This window comes from Anomaloglossus baeobatrachus, chromosome 6 (assembly GCF_048569485.1).
Source record: "Anomaloglossus baeobatrachus isolate aAnoBae1 chromosome 6, aAnoBae1.hap1, whole genome shotgun sequence".
NCBI classification, from domain to species: Eukaryota; Metazoa; Chordata; class Amphibia; order Anura; family Aromobatidae; genus Anomaloglossus; species Anomaloglossus baeobatrachus.
In genome coordinates this window covers 461,131,171-461,155,994 of record NC_134358.1, presented here as the reverse complement: position 1 = coordinate 461,155,994, position 24,824 = coordinate 461,131,171, and the positions used below count along the sequence as shown (strand labels likewise).

The 24,824-nt window shown below is 38.1% G+C and overlaps 1 protein-coding gene across 1 annotated transcript in view; it reads left to right on the top strand.

Annotated features, from left to right (window-relative positions):
- The window catches only part of KCNH8 (potassium voltage-gated channel subfamily H member 8), a 718,195-nt gene that overhangs the window by 420,817 nt on the left and 272,554 nt on the right, over positions 1 to 24,824 (top strand). The window contains exons 4-5 of the mRNA XM_075315296.1: positions 3,584 to 3,711; positions 14,854 to 15,094. Of these exons, the coding sequence (XP_075171411.1) occupies positions 3,584 to 3,711; positions 14,854 to 15,094 (369 nt within the window). The remainder of the gene's footprint in view (positions 1 to 3,583; positions 3,712 to 14,853; positions 15,095 to 24,824) is intronic.

Below are 24,824 nucleotides of genomic sequence, written 5' to 3'. Positions count from 1 at the left end.
AAAAGTGGAGAAAAAGTGGAGAAAAAGTGGAGTAAAAATGTAGAAAAAGTGGAGAAAAAGTGGAGAAAAAATGTAGAAAAAGTGGAGAAAAAGTGGAGAAAAAGTGGAGAATAAGTGGAGAAAAAATGGAGAAAAAAATGGAGAAAAAGTGGAGAATAAGTGGAGAATAAGTGGAGAATAAGTGGAGAAAAAGTGGAGAAAAAGTGGAGAATAAGTGGAGAAAAAATGGAGAATAAGTGGAGAAAAAATGGAGAAAAAAGTGGAGAATAAGTGGAGAATAAGTGGAGAATAAGTGGAGAAAAAGTGGAGAAAAAATGGAGAAAAAGTGGAGAAAAAGTGGAGCATCCTTTGGTGCCTTTCATGTGACACTAAGGGGTGCTTAGCTTTGTATTTAGCCAAAAAAAAATGAAAAAAAAAATGACGTAGGATTCCCCCTAGTTTTGTAGCCAGCTAGGGTAAAGCAGATGGCTGCAGCCTGCAGACCACAGCTGGCAACCTCACCTTGGCTGGTAATCCAAAACTGAGGGCACCCCACGCTGTTATTTTAAATTAAATAAATAATTTAAAAAAAAAACACGTAGGGGTCCCCCCAAAATTGGATCACCAGCCAAGGTAAAGCAGACAGCTGGGGCCTGATATTCTCAGACTAGGGAGGTCCATGGTTATTGGACTCTCCCCAGCCTAAAAATAGCAGGCCGCAGCCGCCCCAGAAGTGGCGCATCCATTAGATGCGCCAATCCTGGTGCTTCGCCCCAGCTCATCCCGCGCCCTGGTGCGGTGGCAAACGGGGTAATATATGGGGTTAATACCAGATGTGTAATGTCACCTGGCATCAAGCCCTGGGGTTGGTGAGGTCAGGCGTCTATCAGATACCCGACATCACCAACCCAGTCAGTAATAAAAAAAAATAGACGACAAACACATTTTTATTTGAAAAAACACTCCCCAAAACATTCCCTCTTTAACCAATTTATTAGAAAAAAAAACAAATCCAGGTCTGGTGTAATCCAAGGGGTTGCCATGACGATCCACACTGTCCCAGTCAATGAAGAGCAGGATGTTCCCCATTGGCTGGGAGAGCAGTGCAGTGACCTGAGCTAACATCAATGGGTCAGCCCAGGTCACTGCAGGGGATGACAAGTGCTGCTGTCAGCGAGGTACATTACCTGCACTGATCTCCTGCACTGCCGACAGCACCTGTCACTGAGTTCAATGACCGGAGCCTTCACACCAAGTCTCGCGAGAGGCCCGTGACGTCACCGCTAGTCAGTCTCGGGTCGGAAGCGAGAGGTGGTGTGACAAGCGGCGGCCATGGAGGACAGTGACAGCGCTGAGGTCGGGATGGCGGGACTTCATCACCGCAGGTAAGCCGAGCGGGACCATGTGTGCAGAGTGTGTGTGTGTGTGTGTGTATGTATGTATGTGTACAATACATGCCGTGGGCAGGAGGGGGCGGAGCAAGCTGAGCGGGGAAGTGTGGGCTTCCTGCACGTAACTAGGATAAACATCGGGTTACTAACCAAAGCGCTTTGCTTGGATACCCGATGTTTATCTTGGTTACCAGCTTGTGGCAGGCTGCCAGCGATGGCTCCTGCACACTGTAGCTGTAAAAAGCCCTGCTTTTTGCTGCTAGAACCGTTCTCGAACGTTTCTAGAACTATCGAGCTTTTGCAAAAAAGCTCGAGTTCTAGTTCGATCTAGAACACCCCCAAAAATCACTCGAGCCTCGAACTGGAGAACCACGAACCGCGAACCGCGCTCAACTCTAGTTCTTAATTAAAATCTGGGGACCCAAAATTTCAATGTTTTGTTTACCAAGCCACTTTTTTATCACTTTTACCTTGTGACATGGTATGTGTTTCATAATGTTGGAAAAAACATTGTTCATCAGGAAATTGCTCCTTGATCATTGGGAGATGTTTTTCTACTGTATATCTACACAGTAGGTGCAAAAATCAGTGAGGAGAGGAGGGCACATTCTTTTTCCCAAGTTTGTTCCTCCTGCCTGCTTATTGGTGAACCTCATGAATGGGGCAAAGTATACTGTATGCCCAGAGGCAAATCTTTGGTAACACCCATTTGAATTTCACATACATTATAACCTAAACTTTACAAGCTAATGGATAGGAGAAATAAGAAAATGAAAATTAAATTTTATTCAGTTCTGCAGTCACTATTACATGGAGAGGCCAGTTTAGTATGCTGAAATTGGTGAAAGGTCCTCTGGAAATGTTGTTGTCAATAATTGACAGCAGCATTGAAATTGTTAAACAGCAATCAGAGCTTCCTTTGGTCTCTGCTGCTACAACGGCTGACATCTCCTCTGTCTGGACTCCGTTCTCGAATCAGCTTCATAAACCACATACATGACCTGTGATGAAAATATACATCACATGTCCTTAAGGAGAATTTAAACACACAGTCAGCCCTTACATAGTGCAATCTCCCAGCTCAGAAGCCGTAAGTCTGACACAGCTATCAAAATAATGAGACAGCAGAAAGCCCAATTCAGCCAATGTCAGTTTCCTTTTCTTAAAGAGTGAGAGCTATTGTCACTAAGTCACAGAAGATTGTTTTAGTGTTTTAGTATTTCTTAATAAATGTACAGCTTGGTCCAGCAAGATATACTGTGTGTATATATATATATATATATATATATATATTTTGGTCTCTCTCAAAGGGAATCTGTCAGCAGCCTTTTGCTACCTCATCTGATAGAATCATGATGTAGGCAAAGAGGCCCTGAGTTCAATGATGTATCACTTAGGTTAATGGCTGCAGCTGTTCTGGCAAAGTGAACGATTTTAGATTTTGTATGTAGTAGTGCTGGGAGAGCTGCCACAGGCCCCACCAGGCTTTCAGTGTACATTTCCATAGACAGAAGTCGTTAATCACAGAAGGGGGCGGAGTCAGACTACAACTGAAAGGTCACTGAGACCCACTAATGACAAAGATAAGAGGCTTAAGCTAACATAGTCGGTAAACAAAAAAAGACTATGAGAAAACAGAGGCAGAGCTGAATTTTATGTTTCAACTTTAGCAGCATGCTGTCTTCAAATTACATTACAGAAACCTACTCACAGAGACCCCTTAAATTTATAAAGCTTTCGAAGGAGTGATGTGTGCTCTTTAAAAATATGTCTCAGCTAAAGATTCTGTAGGTTTTCTTTAAGAATATGATTTGAGCTCACAAGTTTCTGTGCTAAAGCTATATGCAAGGGTGAGCATTATGTAGAACTGAAATGTGTTCCTATACTGACACACAAAAATCTGAAAGTGTAATAAATGTTTCTATCACAGCTATTCCAGGCCCTTTCAATTTAAATATTACTAATGTAAAATTAGATTACCAAAATGGTCTTAAAATTAGCCCCTTACCTGAGGACTGAAATATTTCTTCAGAATTTTTAAGAAACCCAATTAATTTATTTTCAGAATTCCCGAATCTCGTTTTCCTGTAAGAGCAATTGTGAAGTCAGTCATTATATTTTATTACAAGTTAAACAGAGTCATAGACGTTCAGCTGCAAAAGGTTAAAGTTGCATGTGGTGATATTTAATTGCTTGTTACTTTTGTTCTACAGAAAAATACAGAAGCAGAGGAAAAGCAGGGTCACATTTTGAGGCAGCAAGGAGACGGAGTCGGGCTGTCCTTTATCACATCTCGGGTCACCTACAAAGGAGGGAAAAGAACAAATTAAAGCTTAATAAAGTAAGAACTCAATATTTATATTATGGTCGACTCATAATGTGCTGCACATTAATACCCAAGAGGATAATCTCTCACACAAACAGTATTTTTTTAAGATTCATTTCCAGTTGAGATGTTGCTGTCATCATTACAGTAGCATGATGAAAACTTTTGATATAACCACCAAAAGTATTATGAAGTCATCCATTGGGAAAATGACATACATTGAAGAGAGGGTATCCTTAGCAAAATAGCAAAAATCTTTTTGGGCTCCCCATTTTAATGGTAGGTTTTTCACACAAGACAGAAACGCCTGTTATTTTATATTCCCTACTAAATAATTTATTTGGAGATATATTGTATTCATTTTAGACCCTTGGCTCCATTTACTGAAGATTATGTGGAGGGAATTGGAGCATGTGCTCATTCAAAAAAAATAATAAAGGGAAGTAGAATAAGGATTTCTGTGTCCCACACTTTTGAGAGCTCTAGAACAGTGCAAAAGTTTATATCTGCAATCTGAGTGAAAAAACTTTTATATATATATATATATATATATATATATATATATATATATACATATATATATTTATATATATATATATATATATATATATACTGTGTATATACAGTATATGTATATATATATATATTACTGTCCGTTTTTTTACTCGCATTGCAGATTTAAGCTTTTGCACTGTTTTAGAACTCTCAAAAATATATATACTGTATATATACTGTATATATATATATATATATATATATGTATATATATATATATATATATATATATATATCTACATTTATATACTGTATATATATACAGTGCCTACAAGTAGTATTCAACCCCCTGCAGATTTAGCAGGTTTGATAAGATGCAAATAAGTTAGAGCCTGCAAACTTCAAACAAGAGCAGCATTTATTAACAGATGCATAAATCTTACAAACCAACAAGTTATGTTGCTCAGTTAAATTTTAATAAATTTTCAACATAAAAGTGTGGGTCAATTATTATTCAACCCCTAGGTTTAATATTTTGTGGAATAACCCTTGTTTACAATTACAGCTAATAATCGTCTTTTATAAGACCTGATCAGGCTGGCACAGGTCTCTGGAGTTATCTTGGCCCACTCCTTCATGCAGATCTTCTCCAAGTTATCTAGGTTCTTTGGGTGTCTCATGTGGACTTTAATCTTGAGCTCCTTCCACAAGTTTTCAATTGGGTGAAGGTCAGGAGACTGACTAGGCCACTGCAACACCTTGATTTTTTCCCTCTTGAACCAGGCCTTGGTTTTCTTGGCTGTGTGCTTTGGGTCATTGTCTTGTTGGAAGATGAAATGACGACCCATCTTAAGATCCTTGATGGAGGAGTGGAGGTTCTTGGCCAAAATCTCCATGTAGGCCATGCTATCCATCTTCCCATGGATGCGGACCAGATGACCAGGCCCCTTGGCTGAGAAACAGCCCCACAGCATGATGCTGCCACCACCATGCTTGACTGTAGGGATGGTATTCTTGGGGTCGTATGCAGTGCCATCCAGTCTCCAAACGTCACGTGTGTGGTTGGCACCAAAGATCTCGATCTTGGTCTCATCAGACCAGAGAACTTTGAACCAGTCTGTCTCAGAGACCTCCAAGTGATCATGAGCAAACTGTAGACGAGCCTTGACATGACGCTTTGAAAGTAAAGGTACCTTACGGACTCGTCTGGAACGGAGACCATTGCGGTGGAGTACGTTACTTATGGTATTGACTGAAACCAATGTCCCCACTGCCATGAGATCTTCCCGGAGCTCCTTCTTTGTTGTCCTTGGGTTAGCCTTGACTCTTCGGACAATCCTGGCCTCGGCACGGGTGGAAACTCTCAAAGGCTGTCCAAGACGTGGAAGGCTAACAATAGTTCCATGAGCCTTCCACTTCCGGATGATGCTCCCAACAGTGGAGACAGGTAGGCCCAACTCCTTGGAAAGGGTTTTGTACCCCTTGCCAGCCTTGTGACCCTCCACGATCTTGTCTCTGATGGCCTTGGAATGCTCCTTTGTCTTTCCCATGTTGACAAAGTATGAGTGCTGTTCACAAGTTTGGGGAGGGTCTTAATTAGTCAGAAAATGCTGGAAAAAGAGATAATTAATCCAAACATGTGAAGCTCATTGTTCTTTGTGCCTGGAATACTTCTTAATACTTTAGGGGACCAAACAGAATTCTGGTGGTTTGAGGGGTTGAATAATAAATGACCCTCTGAATAAACGTTTCACCATTTAAAAAAAATAAATAAATAAAGAAATAACATTCTTTTTTGCTGCAGTGCATTTCACACTTCCAGGCTGATCTACAGTCCAAATGTCACAATGCCAAGTTAATTCCGAATGTGTAAACCTCTGCAGGGGGTTGAATACTACTTGTAGGCACTGTATATATATATATATATATATATATATATATATATCTGCATTTATATACTGTATATATGCAGTATATATATATATATATATATATACATATATATATAAAAATATATATATAAAATATAGCTGTGTTTCATGCAAAACTGCTTAACTTAAATCAGTAGTGTATTGCTCTTTCTTGACTTCTACTTCTTGATGGGTAATCAACTCAATGGTAATTAATGATGATGGCAGTTGCTTTTCCAAAAAAAATTGCGTACTGACACGGGCCTTACATTAATTTAGTGTATATTACTATATCAGTTTTGGCATTATAATGAAATACGTATTAATAAGTATTTTATTATTGTGATTTATTATGGAATAATGTGGCAGTGACATTAAATTAATGGGAAATCTTTTACCGTATCACTGACACTATTTTTAAAATGTAAGGCTTCTACATTACAAGATGGATGTTAAAAGGCCTGGTATTTTCTTAGCTTTCAAAAATATTTTTCAAGATGTCAGTATTTCTTTCAATGTGATGCTGTATAGTGCCAATTAAAACACAAATTGTTTATTGGGATTAATGAAGGAAAGAAGTATGACTACGTAGATAATGTATTGAGTTGACATTTGCTTCAACAAAAAAGTAGAAAATACAAGAAAATAACAATGAGCAGACAGTTACATCTCCAGCAGGAGAAATGCAGTCCCTTTTGACAATTTCATGCCAACACACGTACAATCCTAAAAACAATTCCCATAGGCTAAATGTGGGCAATATTGCACTTGCCTGTCATAATGATGTTTCTATCTTTCAGTGTGTGAAAAAAATATGGTCATTATTTGGTGACACATAGCTGAGCAACAAATCTAATTTTACTTGTTTTCTTCCTATATCATTTGGGCTAGTTTGCACAAAAGTCTCTATCTCCATAGGCATAACAGCATTTAATGTACAGTACTGGCAAACTAGTAAACATTTTTTAAACTAGAGAAAACCAGACATGATATTTTTGTATTTCTCTTTTAATATACTGTATAATTTATGCTGTTATAAACTATTATACAAAGCTACATATTTAATGTGTTAAAATAAGACCAAATAAGTTCCACAAGTTCAACCATTTATATCTTATAAATACCCCATTAATCTAACATGAGTGAAAAAATACTTGTCCATGTAGATAGATTTGTTAAAAAAATGACTTAATGACACCTACTGGAAAGAAGCATATAAATACAAAATCCTCACCAGCACTGCTGCATATTGAACATAGTGATTAGCTGACCTGTGGATGTTCGAATTTGGCAGGTTCAGCCAAACTTTAAAAAAGTTTGGTTTGGGACCCGAACTTGACCCAGAACGCCAAACTTCATATAGGTCAATGGACATACAAACTTGTGTCCTGTAAAATGGTTGTAGTAAGGGCTACATTTGCCCTGCAAACAAATGTGGATAGAGAAATTAAATAAATGGGTTCTATTACCATAGCAATCATGGTTACATAGGAAGTAAATAAACTTAAAATTTTAAGCGTGCCCCCACAGAGAATGGTTTAAGAGCTCCCATACAGAGCAACAATTCTCAAAAAGATCCCTACATAGCCAATTTTCCAATTCACCTACATAGTCAAGATTGTTAGAGTTCCCCCACAAAGCAACAATTCTCAAAAAGGCCCCTCCAGGGCTTCTTTTCCCAGTTCACTCACAGTCAAGATTGGTAGAGTTCTCCCACAGAGTAACAATGCTAAAAAAGGCCTCTACAGAGCAGGTATTCCAAGTTCACCCATACAGTTAAGATTGTTAGCGTTCCCCCACAATGCAACAAACCTTAAAAAAGCCCATAAAGTGCCTATTTTACAAGTTCATCTACACAGAAAAGATTGTTAGAGTTCCCTCACAGAGCACAGAGCAATAGGTTTAACAAAAGACCCTTACATTACCTGTTTTCAGCGTTGACACACACAGCCAAGATTGGCAGAGTTCACCCACAGAGCAACAATTTTAAAAAAGGCCCCTTCAGAGTCTGTTTTCAAAGTTCCCCATATAGAGCCAAAATTTAAACTCCAGAAGAGTACAGTACAGCTGCTGCATTAAGAAACTTGTAGTTGGATTAGGGATCAAGTTGGTGATTTGCTAGCTAGCATTGATAATGCCAGTCTCAGCCACTTTGCCTTTAGGCTTCTTCTGGTGCTGTTAACTGAGTTTCCCGGGGGCTTGAAGCATTTAGTTTGAATTAATTATTGCTGAAAGCAGGCATCTATGGCTGAGTTATATAGCAAGGGATAATGTTTCTATTTTATTTGTTGTCTGTACTGGGGCCATGGTTAAGAAGAGAGCCAGAAAAAGCTGAGGCCCAGGAACTTGAACTAAGTGTGGAAGATCCATCACTCGGTACATGGAGACATCTGGACAAGCAATATGGAACATATTATATAGAACATATTAGATGGTGCTGCTGGATGTTGTGGAGTGCAGAGTGCCACCAGGGGAAGGTGTTTCATTTGGGCATGTTGCAGGTACAGATCGACCGTGTCCTCTCCCTGCAGCAGCTCCACCACCAGCACCACAGCCATGTCCCTTATTTGATGCTCTACACATTCTTTGCACCCCAAAAAATTGCAGAGTATTACATAGCTTGTATATAGAGAGAAAGAGAATGCCCATCAGATTATGACACTAACTGTTTTCACAGTTACCCCACAGAATCAAAATTTCAGCTCCAGTACCTTACACTATAGCTGTTGAAGTTCAAAAGCTGTTTATTGGATAATGGATCTGACTGGCAGTTTGGGACAAAGTTTGGAAGAGTTACCCCACAGAGTAAGAATTTTCAAAAGTGCCTTTACAGAACCTGGTAGAGGAATTGTTTTCAACAAAGCCCTTACAGAGCCTGTTTTTAGAGTTGGCACAGAGAGCCAACAATAGCAGAGTTTAACAACAGGGCAAGAAGTTAAAAAAAAAAAAAAACCCTTACAGAGCCTATTTTCAGAGTTCACCTATATGGAGAAGATAAGCAGAATTCCTTCACAGAGCTCAATGTTTTAAAAGGTCATTGCAGACTTTGTTTTCAGAGTTGTCCCAGACAGACAACTTTGGCAGAATTTACCTACAGAGCATCAATTTTGAAAAAGGTCTTTACAGAGCCTGTTTTCACAGTTGACACAGAGCACTCAGAATCCCTTTAAAATAACATGAGGAAAAAATGTCCACCCAGGAGGTGGAGGTCCAAGTGGAAGTGCATTTGGCGGTGTAGGTAGAAGAGAGGGAGAAGGTTCCATTACTGTTTTTTTTCTGTTTGTTTTCTTTTTGAGGGGGTTGTTAAATTATTGAATTTAGATAGAATAAAAAAAATTGTCTGAACCTGATGGAGGAGGTACAATTGAAGGAAGAGGTTAAGGTGGACATGGTAGTGTAGGTGGAAGAGGCAGAGGAGGATGTAGTCAAGCCTTTTTTATTTTAGTTTTTTATTTATATTTATTTTGGGAAGCCCCAAAACATTGTGAATGGCAAATAGAGTATGCCAATAGCTGGGTGCAGCTGGTATAACTGTCTGGTCAGTCGAAGGTACAGACAAGTCCAGTGTGATCCATGCCTGGTTAATTTCAATAAATGCAAGTTTTTCCACATTACCTGTAGACAGGTGGATGCACCTGTCTGTGATCACACACCCCTGTCATGCTAAACACATGTTCCAACAGTACACTTGTAGCAGGCCAAGAGAGAGAAAGATAGAGAGAAAAAAGAGAAAAAGAGAGAAAAAAAGAGTGAAAGAGAGAAAAAGAGATAGAGAAAGAGAGAAAAAGAGAGCGAAAGAGCGAAAAAGAGAGAACAAGAGAGAGACAAAAAGAGAGAAAAAGAGAGAGAGAAAAAGAGAGAGACAGAGAGAGAGAGAAGAGAGAGAGAGAGAAGAGAGGAGAGAGAGAAAAGAGAGAGGAGAGAGCAATGCATCCTCCTTCCATGATCTGCTCCAATTTTAGAGATGTGGCCCGCGGCTCACAGCTGATGTCCGGCTCCTCCCCTCAGTGCATAATTAAAGTAAATTAAATAAAATTATAATTTTAAATAAATAATAATTATAATTTAAAATTAAAAATTAATTAAATTCTATATCGAGGCGGCTGGGACTTGAACTCGTGAACTAATGCTCCCTAGGCAGTAGCTCTACCCATTGAGCCACTGCCTCTAATGAGAACCATAGGAATATTTTGTTATCTTGACCTCTGCATTGCAGAGTGAAGTCTCCGGTGGCAGCGCGGCTCACTTCAGGTGCTGCATGGAGAGGACACAGAGCGCTCCCTGTCATCTTCATGTAGCAGAGCTGACAGTGTCGTGTGGATTACTTCGGACCTGGATTGTTGTTTGGGGATTAATAAAGAGGTAAATGAGGTGTTTTTTTGTCTTTTATTCCAAATAAAGGATTTTTTGCTGTCTGTGTTTCTTTACTTTAACTTACAGGTTAATTATGGAAGGTGTCTCAGCGAGACGCTAGTCATGATTAACCCCGCTATTACCCTGATTGCCACCGCACCAGGGAAATTCGGGATGAGCGGGGTAGAGTCCTGGGACTGTCGCATCTAATGGATGCGGCAATTCCGGGCGGCTGCTGGGTGATATTGTTAGGGTGGTGGGCTCTCCATAACGTGGCGCTCCACATCCTGACAATACCAGCCTCCAGCCGTGTAACTTTATCCTGGCTGGTATCAAAATTGGGGGGAACCGCATTTTTTTTTTAATTATTACTTATTTATTTATTTTACTATACGATATAGACCTGCCCGCTGGCGGCTGTGATTGATTGCAGTGAGACAGCTGTCACTCATTTTGAGGGCGTGTCTTACTGCAACCAATCATGGGCGCTGGTGGGCAGGGAATACCTGATTGAATAATGAAGCAGCAGCCATTTTCAATAGAGGAAAAGCCGCCGGAGATTTGTGTCAGCCGTGCAGCGAGGCACCCGTGATTGGTGAGTAGGAAAGAGAGAGGGATTGTGCTGGGGACGCAGGACGCATGCAGATACACAACGTGTGCACATAGCCTTAAGGCCCTGTCACACACAGAGATAAATCTGCGGCAGATCTGTGGTTGCAGGGAAATTGTGGACAACCAGTGCCAGGTTTGTGGCTGTGTATAAATGGAACAATGTCCATGATTTCACTGCAACCACAGATCTGCCAAAGATTTTTCTCTGTGTGTGACAGGGCCTTTACGGTGAAAAACCACACTTTTGGTGATCGAACCATTCTTGAACGTAACTCGAACTTTAAGCAAATCGTTCGAGTTCGTCGAATGACTCGAACACCCCCCAAAATCATTCGAACATGAAATTGGCGAACCGTTCGACTCAAACATCGCTCAACTCTACTCTCCAACACACAATTGCTCTCCAACTTATTTTTTTAAAACAAATCCTGGAAGTTTTAGCATAAACAAGAACAAGCCACGAAAGGTCACTGCTGGTCAGCAATATGTATAGAATTGTGATAAGTTACGGGCCTGGACACTTTTCAGAAGGAAGCTCCATAGGAATCGATGGATGGTATGGGACATTATACTTTGAATTATGACAGAACTTCCAGGATTTATTTTGATCTAATTATATTCGTGAACAGTTGAGTGTGAGGGAGACTTTATTTTCCAATTAAATTACATCGGAACGTCAAGGATCTACTTTGAAGTAACAAATTGGTCAACGAGGGCATTTGGGGGAATTTTTATTCAAATTAACCTCTCTTTCCCCGTGTCTATATGTTTTTTAACTCTATACCTACCAGGTTAGTAATGGAGGTTTCTGATAGATACCTATCCATTACTAGCCCCTGGACCCGATGTCAGCTATTATTTCACAGCTGACATTAACCCCACAAATATTACTTCAATTGCCAATGCACCAGAGCAATCAGAAACAGCTAGGTAAAGCTCCAGAATTGGTGCATCTAATGGATATGCCTTTTCTGGGGTGGCTGTGGGCTGCTATTTTTAGGCTAGGGAGTGCCCAAGTTCAAGCCTTGACCACCTGCTGTCTGGTACAAACCCAGAATGTTACCGTTAGGGTTTGCTCTTTCCTAATAATAAAATATTTGCAAAAATGTGAGGAATGTATTCACTTTTGTGATATACTGTATTTGCTAGAAACTGTATTCAGCAGAATATTGTCACAAACCACATCTGAGTACAGGAACATGACTATTCATTGTACACCAAAGTATAGTCTGTAGATCACAAATCAACACAGTGCACTTGGCAGCAAAGATTTTCAGACAAAAAATATGTTGCCATTGCTTGAGACTGTTATTTTAACAGAACCAGCAAGAGATATTTATTCCTATCAAAAAATAAAAGGTACCAAAAATTTTAACCTAATCATTTAAGCATTAAGAACTCAATTTATGAAAGTGTTTACATGAGAAAACTGGCTTAAAACACTTTTAAAAGTCGCTAAGTATTTATTCACCATGAAGTTGAGCAGATTTTTGTGACTATTAGCATTTTCATTTTTGTGAAGCCTTACCAAAATGAGTGGAGCTGGGGGAGGTGATGGGTGGGACAGGCATCAAATTTTTCAAAACCTGACGTGTTTCTTATGCCAGACTGGAGTAACATTTTTGGTGAGTCCCAATGAGACATATGCCACTGATATTATGTGCTGAATTTGTTAAGTGACATATGCCTCTTAATTAATTTGGCACATCTTATTTCTGCTGATTCATTGAACCAGGCTGGTTCAATTATATTGTATCTCACGGAGTTGGACCCTACCAGAGCTGCCTGTTATATCAGACGTGCCATGCTCCTTGACATTATTGCTTCTGGCTTACGAAACGCCAGTCTTAATGAATTAGGGCCTATATCTTTAACTGACGTTCTCAGCTCATACCGCAATAGAAACTAAAGCAGCTTGCAAAAGTGAAATTTTAAAGCAAATCTGTTATTTAAAACTGCTCAGTTCTTCCTGTTGGTAGATCTGACAGCATGTTCTGCATAGCATATCTGCTTAAAGAAAAGAGAACCTGTCAGCATGATTTTGCAATGTAAGGTAAATACATGGCTGTAATGTCACTGTAATACTTATTAATATGATACCTTTTGTGTATGCTTTGTTGTTCTTTAATCACTATTTTACGTTTTCTACTAATTAGATTATTGTGCACAGGGGCTGGACTGTATACTGGGTCTTTTCCTCCCTGTCTGTGATTCCCCAGCCTCTCTGCCATCTCCGGTCTGTGAATGACAGATCACTGCTGAAATTTTAAACAAAGGTGGCAGGTCATTCACATACCAGAGGCAGGCAGAGAGGACTGAGAATCTTACTTACAATACAAAATCGTTTTGACAGGAAATCTCAGCTACTGACCTTAAAGCATAACCATTTCCTAAATCAATACAACACATTAAAATAAGCAACTTTGTTATATATGTTATTAGACAAATCTTCTTCTTTCTCTGCCAGAATTGAACAGTCATTATCAAAATTCTCAAATCTGAGATAAGATCTGTATTTAGTGAAGACTCCTATTACTGAGATAGAAGATGGCAGATGTTACCGAAGAGATTCTATGGTATAAGCATATTAAAAAACGCGCATGTAGACTGAATAATAAAAATATAATAATTCATTGAAAGATCAATTAAAATAGAAGAATGAGAAAATCCATAAAAAACAAGTGGACAAGAAGAAGGCATGCATGCCGAAACGAGCATCGGGGTGGGGGGCATTGCAACTTCTAACCAGGTACATTCTTTATAACTAGCTTTGCACCTTTAATGCAGATTATTTTGCACTAGTTACACATTCATATTGGTATGCCGTTACTACTATTATTACTACTTCTTTTCTTATACCCTCTACTTGGCACTGTATGCTTTTAATGTAACTTATATACACAATTTTGTCTGTTACTATATGAGCTAATTTTTACCATTTTTAACTGGTAGTGCCTGGTGCCACCTATTGGCTACTCACTGTATTACCTCTTGACCACTTGTTTATTATAGATTTTCTCATCCTTCTATTTTAATTAATCTTTCAATAAATTATTATATGTTATTATTCAGTCTACGTGCATGTTTCTTCATGTGCTTACACCATTGCTTTCTACACTTAAAGCATCTAGTTTGTCTATTTTTTGGACACACCTAATGTAGTATTCCATACATATATTATTATTTGTTACCTTACCTTACTTAGTATGGAGAATATTACTAATAATGATTTTTTACATTTTCCTTTCCTAGCATTTATCACCTATGTGTATCTGTGCTGACAGCTATCACTTTATTATTGAGATTCTATGTAGATAGAAGAGAGGGGGGGCGGAGCTCTGCCTCTAGCTCCTCCCTCTCCATTTAGCTCCTCCCTCAGCCTTCACTGAATGCAGATTTTACCTTAGAATCAAGAATTTTGATAATGACTGATCAATTCTGGCAGAGAAAGAAACAAATCTGTCTGATAAGATATATTACAAAGTTGTTTATTTTCATGTGTACTCTTGATTTATGTAATAAAAATTAAAATGACAGTTACACTTTAAGGAAACTGCCTGCAGGAGATAGGGAAATGTTGTACTTTATATACTATTTTTGATCAATTTAAGATAGGTCCATTGGGATCTATGTTTATTTCCTATGTGTTATGGAGATTCAAACATTTACACAGCAAGAAGAAATTACCCTCGGGCGGCATATATTTATATGATTCTACAGTATAATGTATATTCCACAGTTGCCAAACACAAATATCCTTATTTTTTGCTCTTCTTTTGTCTTACAGAATGTTTTTGTAGATAAACCAGCAATTCCTGAATATAAAGTTTCAGATGCAAAAAAAACAAAGTTCATCATTTTACATTTTAGCACTTTTAAAGCTGCCTGGGACTGGCTTATATTATTGGCAACGTTTTATGTTGCTGTTACTGTACCTTACAATGTATCCTTTGTGGACAATGATGACCTTTCATCAACAAGAAGCACAACAGTTAGCGATATATCAGTGGAAATACTTTTTATTACAGGTAAGATCCGCTTCTCAGTGACCATGAGTGTTTGCTGTGTGTTCTGTTCTAATATATAATGTCTAAACCTCAATATTTTAGTAAAGCAATATCTTTGCTTTTCTCTTTCTTTATGTTCCCCATTATGATCATGCTGCCTCATATGAGAACAGTATATTACAGGGGCAGACACTTTTATCCCTTAATTGTGCTGCTTGCTGTAATTTTGATGAAATCAATATTTTATCTGCAGTTCTCTGAATCTGGAGCTGTATAACCCTGCCCACATCACTGATTGTCAGTTGTAGTCCATGCACAGTGTGCACAGAATGCTGCAAATTAGTGGTGTAGGCAGTATCATTAATGTTTGACTACTTGGCTGCAGGTTTACTAGTCCTTAAATGATAATCTATTGCTGATAAAACAATTATTTTGTCAATACTATACTAAGCAGCCCAGTAAGTGATACATCACTGGAATAAGGGTCTCTTCTTACATTCGGCAGCTCTCAAATTAAGTGGGAAAAATGTTGATGACAGATTCCTTTTAATCTGATAATGTAATGTTTATAATAATCTGAGCTCATCTCATGCATGGATTGACAGTTGCAAGTTGACTTAGGAGCCTGCTGGCCCTAATAGGAGGTACCAGAGAGATTAATGCTCGCTGATTTATTATTAAATTAATTGTTTAAACATTATGCAGTAAACTAAGCTCTTTTAGTGGCATTAGAAGGCAGCCAGAATGTTAAAACTAAAAGATATTTTCCCAGATTGGACAAAATAAATGTTCAAGAAAAGGCTGATTTACACGCAGTGATATCACTAGCGATGTCGCTCGTGAAAGCAACCGCCCCCGTCGTTTGTGCGTCACGGGCAAATCGCTGCCCGTGACGTAGAAAATCGCTAGTACCCGTCACACATACTTACCTGCCTAGCGTTGTCGCTGTGGCCGGTGAACAGCCTCTTTTCTAAGGGGGCTGTTCGTGCACCGTCACAGCGACGTTACACGGCAGGCGTCCAATAGAAGCGGAAGGGTGGAGAGCAGCTGCATGAAAGTCACGCCCACCTCGTTGCCGGAGGACGCAGGTACAGTGTTGTTCGTCGTTTCTGGGGTGTCACACATAGCGATGTGTGCTACCTCAGGAACGACGAACAACCTGAGTCTAAAATCAGCAACGACATTTGGGAAATGGGCGACGTGTCAACAATCAACGATTTGGTGAGTAGTTTGCATCGTTAGCGGTTGCTCGTACGTGTCACACGCAATGACATCGATAACAAGGCCGGATGTGCGTCACAAATTCCGTGACCCCAACGACATCTCGAAAGCGATGTCATTGCGTGTAAAGCCCCCTTAAGGGTATAGGACAAAATCATGTCTGTGAAGCGCTGTGGAATGGTGGTGCTATAGAAGCATAGCATAATAAATAATAAGGTATGTTTATATGGACCAACTGACAGCATTAGATGACCACTGATTGGCAACCATTTACCGATTGGCAGTCATTTATTAGCCTATCTCTACCTAGAACACTAGAACAATAATCTTTTGCACTCCGCAAAGATCGTTTCACCCAATGATAGAGCATTTTTCTACAAAACACTCATTTCACAATAATCTTTGTTAGATTGTAGCTAGAAGGTACCAAATGGTCTAAATGTATAAAATAAGGACTTTGTATTTCATCTTGGTGAGTGGCTTTTCTCATTCTTCTTATTTGTGATTTTGCCATTATGCTTCCTATGATTGGCACCTCATATTTAAGTGTCCTAGTTCTCCTCCTTGGCTAGTGATTTTTCTGCTGTTAATTTAACTCTCATTGGAGTCAGTGGTGCTGGACTGTCTGCTCACTGTGCTATAATTATAAACATCTCTTTGACCTGATGAAGTTGGTGCCTAAAGGCCCCGTCACACACAGAGATAAATCTTTGGCAGATCTGTGGTTGCAGTGAAATCATGGACATATTATTCCATTTGTACATAGCCACAAACCTGGCACTGATTGTCCACAATTTCACTGCAACCACAGATCTGCCGCAGATTTATCTCTGTGTGTGACAGGGCCTTTACTCTCAAAACCCTTGTCAGGAAGGTTGTATAATACTTTTTGAAAATTGTCACCTATTTTTTACTTCAGTTTGGATTTTAAAAGCTCTATGTCACATAACCTAAGTTTCAGTCACTGTATGTATGTAGGAAGTTATTACACAGGGGCAGCTAAAATGTACATACATATAAAAAAAGATATTTAAAGGGAACCTATCTTGTGAAAAAAAATGACTATTTACCTGCAGATATGGGGTCGATTTGTGTGTAAATAGTTAAAATGCTGCCTAGTCATCTTACTGAAAACGTGGTTACTGGGAAGAAGTGAACATATACCCCTGAGAGTCGCTAGCTTTCCAATAATTGCAGTCATACACTATACTGAGCGCTAGCTGTAATCACTTTCTGACATTGATATAACAGCTCGCTCTTCAGCACATCTATGCAAGCAAGTTGTCCACAAATGTGGCTGGGAGTCTTTTTTGGTGCCAGGAAAAACCTTCGATCATAGTATAGTGACTATGAACACTGCATGCACAGTGCACACCACAAAAAGTAAGCAGCACCTGGGGGGAAAAAAGTTAATTTTCTCCCAGTAGCCGTAACTTTCAATCAGGTGGCCAGGCAGTATTTTAATAATATTAATAGCATTTTTTTTTCACATGACACATATTTACTTTAAGAAGTGTTAAATACATAAAGTCTAACAGTTGCAAGAAAGCAGCTGAGAGGGTCCAATCAGGAACCACTTCTCAGCATGCTAAGCTACTCGATACCACGAAATGGAAACAGGAGAAAAACGAGTAATATGCTTCAGTGAAAATATTTTTTTATTTTTAATACTTTCATAAATGCTTTATATATTAAGAAGAATAATAGATACAACAATACAAAGATAATACCACGGACCCTCTTGGTCCGTGGTATTATATTTGTATTGATGTATCTATTATTCTTCTTAATATATAAAGCATTTATGAAAGTATTAAAAATAAAAAAATATTTTCACTGAAGCATATTACTCGTTTTTCTCCTGTTTCCATATTTACTTTAAGAGTAGACATTCACTTTGGGCACTGACAATACGGGGGCATACTATTTTTAGGAAAGTTACTGTTAATTTATACCTGGAGCTTAAAGACTTTAGGCAGTCGTGTGCCTGTTTAGTGTAAAGTAATAAGTAGTAATGGACAACAGTGGCTGAAAATCACCTGAGATTGTGTTTATTGCTACAATGTAGTTGATTTACATGGATTACTGAGTTCCTTTTTAATTAAGTCAGAAATTAGATTAGCTACTTCAAGTTCATGAAGTGTCAGTCATTGGCTAATGAGTAAATGTGTGAGTGTAGAAGTTCCATTTAAATATGGATTAGTGTATTTGAGAGTGAAGATAAGCTTGTTAGAGATAAAGCAGTCACCTCTGCTCAACAATAAAGCAAGCAAAACATCCTGGAAATGAATCTTATCTCTTATTTTAGGATTTGGAAATCGGTTTAAACAAATACAATAGAATTATTACCACTTTCTGTAAAAAGTATAACAATACACAATACGACTACAGTAAACCTAATTTTTCCCATGGTACACCCAGCAAATGAAGACCGTACAAACATGGTATCTTCAATACTAGTTTTGTAGAGAAAAACTAACTAAAATTAATCATATAAGCATAGTACAAAACTGCACAACGCTTCATCAAAAATACTGATTTTTTTTTAAAACTGAGCCTGTCAAATCTGTTAAGGTTTTTCCCATAATTGTAGAAACAACTGCCATAGGAAGTCTAGAAAAAAGTGGCATAGTCTCATTCTTATGGAAGCATGTCATGAATTACATCTGTATTAGTGTTATATTGGATCCATTTTTTAATGTCTCAGATATGATCCAAGGTTAAATCCATTATTGTCCTGACAAACTATTTTGATAACAGATTTGTATTATTAATGGAATTATTTTAAGAACCTATTCACTTCTATGAGAAACATTGCATCACAAAACAGGCATAATTTTTAAACCATTTTTTTTATTTTTATTTTAAAGGGGTTGTCTACTATTTGAACAACTCCTTCTCATTCCTCTTGTTTGCCCCTATTAATATAAAAAAAGCTTATATTCACCTGCCTACACGATTTTAGCTGTGTTCACACTCACTTTCCCGGGGCTCACGTGAGCTTGTGACGACAAATGAGCTCTGTGCCCAATCACCATCGGCTTCTCACTTCCCACCTTCGGACATATAGGTAATTCACAAGAAGCGATTGGCCAGTTGCAGCACTAACTTCCTATTAGTTTCTTATGTGTCTGAAGGCAGAAAGGGAGAAATCGGTGGTGACTGGGCATGGGGCTCATATGACTTCACAAACTCAAGTTAGCCATGTTGTAACGAGTGTCAACACCACTGGAACCGCATTGGCATGGGAACTGGGCATAAGGTTTTTTATTTTATTAGGTGCAAACATGATTAATGAGAAGACATTGTCCTAGTAATAGGCAACACCTATAAGCACAAGTGTATTAGTAAATGTGTTATTAAAAAGGTTGTTTTCTACCACTGGAGGCTGATTATCCATAGTTATGTATAATGAGGACATTCACTGTGACATAATTAAGGCTGTATTTGCATAAGAAAGATTGAAAGAGGTTGAATACAATCCTAGGAGACCTCAGAATGTCAGACACATCTTTTCAGGGCAAGTGGTGGCTTTGGAGTACTTTCAATAAATGGAAGTTCTTGATAAAAGTAAAGGGAACCAATCACCAGGCTTTTCGTCTATAAGCTAAAGCCAGTGCTATACTGGCACTATCAGGCTGATTTTCTACATACCTGTAGTGGTCAGCTCGGATGTTTATTTTTTGAAATCCAAAAACGTAAATTTTATAAAATTAGCTGCTTGTTGAGTGACAGTTGCACTGGAACAGATAATATATTCATAGTTATCCCCTCCCCCTGTTAGAATTAACATAAGTATTATACAAACAATTCACTTTGTTGCAGGAGCTGTGGTGAGGTCATACCAATGTGACCTGGTATCCAGCTTTGTTGGCTGAGGTCCCGCCTCTTCTGGTCACATGGGTATGACCTCACACAGGTCCTGCAACAGACAAAGTGAATAGTTTGTATAATACTTATGCAAATTCTAACAGGGGGAAGGGATAACTATGAATATATGATCTGCTCCATTGCTACTGCCACTCAACAAGCAGCTAATTTTATAAACTTTACATTTTTGGATTTCAAAACCTACACATCCGAGCTGACCACTACAGGTATGTAGAGAATCAGCCTGATAGTGCCAGTATAGCACTGGCTTTAGGTTATATACGAAAATCCTGGTGACTGGATTAAAAATTTTCGAATATTTCTATTATCCATATTTTTACTATTTAAACAAATGTCACAGTCAATAAACCCTTATCCATCCAATTATGTGATCTCTTTGTTTCTCATGATTATTTAGTCTCTGGATTAATCACATTAGGTGTGCTTGAGTTAACATCTAATTTGTAAATATAAGCTGTTATGTGGGATTCTATTCAGGGTAGTAAAAATTCTGAGACTGCAGTAGTTATTAAAAGTGGCATATTGGGTTGAATGTGGATAAACCTCTGTCAAGAAATTAAAACTGTTCTTTCCTGATCGGTTTATTGCAAAAAAACAAAAAGTTTGCAATTTGTGCTGATAAACATAATTAGTTGGGGGGGGGTCAAAATTTAATTACCACTGTAGAAATATGTTTTGACACTTAAAAACTTGTAAAATACCGATTATTCTTAACATGTTTTATAGCTCTAGTCTAAAGCACATAGAAGTAAGATCATTATTAAAATGTAAGATATAACATAACCTTCTCCAAGAAAGTAATCCAGTTAGATGTAATAGCTCAATTTTAACAGCTACATAGAAGCTATTTATTTTTTTGTGGACGCACATATTGCTTTACTGGGTTAGGGACAGTATCAAGGTCACAGAACCTTTTTTGCTTTAATCTAAAGCTCTATCTGACTTTATAAATGGAAGTGGAAGAGAATGTTCTGTAGTATTTCCAAGTTTATTAAACAAAGGTAAAATGCAATATGTTTCTCTCAATTTCCAAAATAGATCTCTCAGATGAACATGAAAAAGTATTTTCAGTATTTTTTTATTATAGTACCAGCAAAACATAAAAGACCAAAAATTACTTTTTTAGAGGAACACATTTTATTCAGAAAATATTTATTTCAGCCATATGTAACTAAAACTACCACTTGTAGGGTGTGCTCACATGACCATATACCTCCCACAATTATCGGATTGCATCACCCGGCCACACACTCTTGATTGTATGCAGCTAACATGCTCCTGTCCGAAGAATGTGCGGCTTCGCTGTGTGATGCGATCCGATAATCATGCGGGTCATATGGTCATGTGAGTGCCCCTTTATAAATACTATAATATAGTTTTTATACTGGGAGGTTTACACAAAACTTAAAGGGACTCTGTGCATCATGACGTGGCTAAAAGTTGAAATCCACCTTTCCACCTGCATGTTTAGATACTATCTCCACCCTTCTCTGGTTCTATGAAGCCAGAGCTTTCATTCCCAGTAGAGTGGGGGAGATGGAGATTGAAGTAATATAAGCAGGGGCAATGATGTATTTAAATGATGCCCTCATTTTATGTTAACAGAGTCCCTATAACATTGATAAGACTTATACCTAATGGTAATTCCAGATAAAACATTGCACCTCCATTAGAGTGCACTCTTTTAAAGGAAAAGACATCAGCAATACAATGAAGGTTTTTTTTGTCCTAGCAGCAATTCAGCTTCTCTGTAGACTTGGCTCTGGGGAAACACTGGGTCCAATTCGTCAAGCAATTTTCACCAGAATTATGACATAAAACGTCCTAAAATCTGACACTGTTATTCACCATGTAGAGATTTGGATTAAATCTGGCATATACTTGGGCTCACAGAATAATAAAAAAAATTCCTAAAACAAAAAGTGGCCTTCTGCTCAGGTGCCAAAAAGATAATAAACACTGTTACCACAGCCGTAATACATCCCTATATGTTTAGCCCTCCCAGTCCTAATGTGCTATGTATAGGTATCTGGGTAGAGTAACTTATGTGCTGAGTCCATTGTCAAATGGAGTCCATCATCTGTCTCAGTCTTGATGGTTGTTAAAATACCCCTAGTTACTGTATGAATATATGTATTAGATGTTATGAACACTGAACTGTCCTTCCGGTATGCATGGTGACCGGCTATGTCAGAAGCAACCAAAAAAAGGGAGTGTTTACCCGACGCATTTCTCCTTTTGTTATATACATATTTGGTGTACCCTTTTAACCAATATCAATACAAGTTTGTTTTAGGAGCTTTTTTGTTTATTCTGTGAGCACCATTGTAATATCTTAGCACTTCCAGAGTGGTGCTGTATTCTTCTGTTTGTGTCTGAAATATTTTGCATATATCTAGGCTTTAAAAAAAGGGGCAGAGCTTAGTCATGACCGGGCATGATGAAGTCGGCCATCAAAATCATCATAATTTATACCCAAAAGTGGAGTAAATTATGATAAAAATGTACACCAGGCCCCAGCAGACATACATTTCAAACAGTGCACAGTAAGTGAAAGATGCACCAAATTAAAGAAAGAGATGGCAATGGTGTATTTGACCAGTTTAATTTAAATTAAAAAGAACAATCAGTGTTCTTGCCTACTGTTGCTTCTCATTTCTGCCTATCATTGAGTCATTATAAAGAAAAAAGTAGCGCCTATGAGTAGTACCTGCGGGTCTAGTATACAATTTATAGGTATAAGAATTTGCTCACCTGATGAGGTTGTGCGCCCTCGCACAACCTCGGTGTTAGTTGTATAGATCCTCCGATCTTTTCTGGATTGGGAGTCTGGAGCCTTGGTAGCGATCCTATCGTAATCTTTGTTGCAGGGGATGTCCGGATTCAGGACCGCTGATTCCTCCTGATCCCCGGCACTCTAGGTTCTTACAAGAATATGTAATCCAACTGGACTCATATTTAAAGGATTCAACACAACTAATAAAAGAATTATTAAATTTACCCCCTCAAAAGGACAGTATTTTAATTACATTGGATGTATGTGCTCTGTATAACAACATAGCACATAATAAAGGCATACAGGTCATAGATGAAACTCTGAAAAAAGATAAAGAAATCCCCCCAATTCAAAGACAATTTATAACAACAGCAATAGCATTCATATTGGAGAACAATGTGTTTTCATTTGAAGGGTCTTTTTACAGACAAATTAAAGGCTGTGCGATGGGGACGCGATTCGCACCAAGCTATGCTAACTTATTTATGGGTGCATTTGAATCCGTCACCATCGCACAGTCAAAATACAGAGAACATATAGCCCTATACCGTCGCTTTATAGATGACCTCTTCATAATATGGAGAGGTTCATTAATAGAAGCAAAAGAATTTATAAAAGAAATAAACAGAAACAGCTGGGGTCTCTCCTTTACATCTAACTATTCAGAGCATACCATCCAATACCTGGACCTACAGATCACCCGTAATGGAACTGGTAATATTACAACATCCACACACTTTAAGACGGTAGATGTCAATAGCTACCTTAAATTTAATAGCGGACACCTACCAAGGTGGATACGCAACATCCCATACGGACAATACAGGAGAATTAGGAAAAACTGTACGGCCGATGAAGACTACAAAAATGAATCCAAGACTCTAAAGCAGCGGTTTTTAGAAAAAGGCTACCCAAAAAAACTTATTCAAGATGCCTATAAAAAAACAAATTACCTCAATCAAGAAAAATGCTTACAACCTCAACAAGAAAATAAAATGGAAAAAGAAAGAAAAAATAAATATTTAAAATGGAGTTTAATCACTACATATTGCCAACCAAGAACCCACATAGAAAAATTAATGAACAAATATTGGTTCATTTTGAAAAATGACCCTATCCTAACAGACCATATACCTCAAAAACCAATGGTTATATATAGGAAAAATAGGAATATAGGAAATATGGTTGCACCCAGCAACACATACATAAAACCAAAAATAACTAAAATAGACAATCCAAATCTATGGGGATGTTACCCTTGTACAGCATCTAAATGTCTCTGCTGTCAAATCATGAAAAAAGGAGCTAAAACCTTTTCCTCCAAAACCACAGGGGAAACATTCCCAATAAAATATACCTTCAACTGTAAATCTACATACATAATTTATCTCCTAGAATGCCCATGCGGCACACAATATGTGGGTCGAACAATACAAGAGATGCACTCCAGATTAAATAAACACCGGCACAATATTAAAAATGGCTATATGCAACACAGCATTTCAAAACATTATAATATTCAGCACAACAGGGATCATACAAAAATGACCCTCATCATTATAGACTCTGTTGATAATAAAGACCCAGAAGCAATAACGAAACTAACCAGAAGAGAAAGTTTTTGGATCTTCAAACTGGGCACTCTAGCCCCAGAAGGGCATAATTTAACATTGGACAATGTAGCCAGATAAGATCACTAGGTGTCAGATTTCTATAGAAGAAAAAAATTCCTTTATATAAAAAATCCCTTTAAGAGAAAAAAATCCCTTTAAGAGAAATTAAGAAAAATCTTTTATTTATAAAGATATTATAATACACACATATAAAGTAGAAAAATAAACACAATAGAAACATAGAGAACAA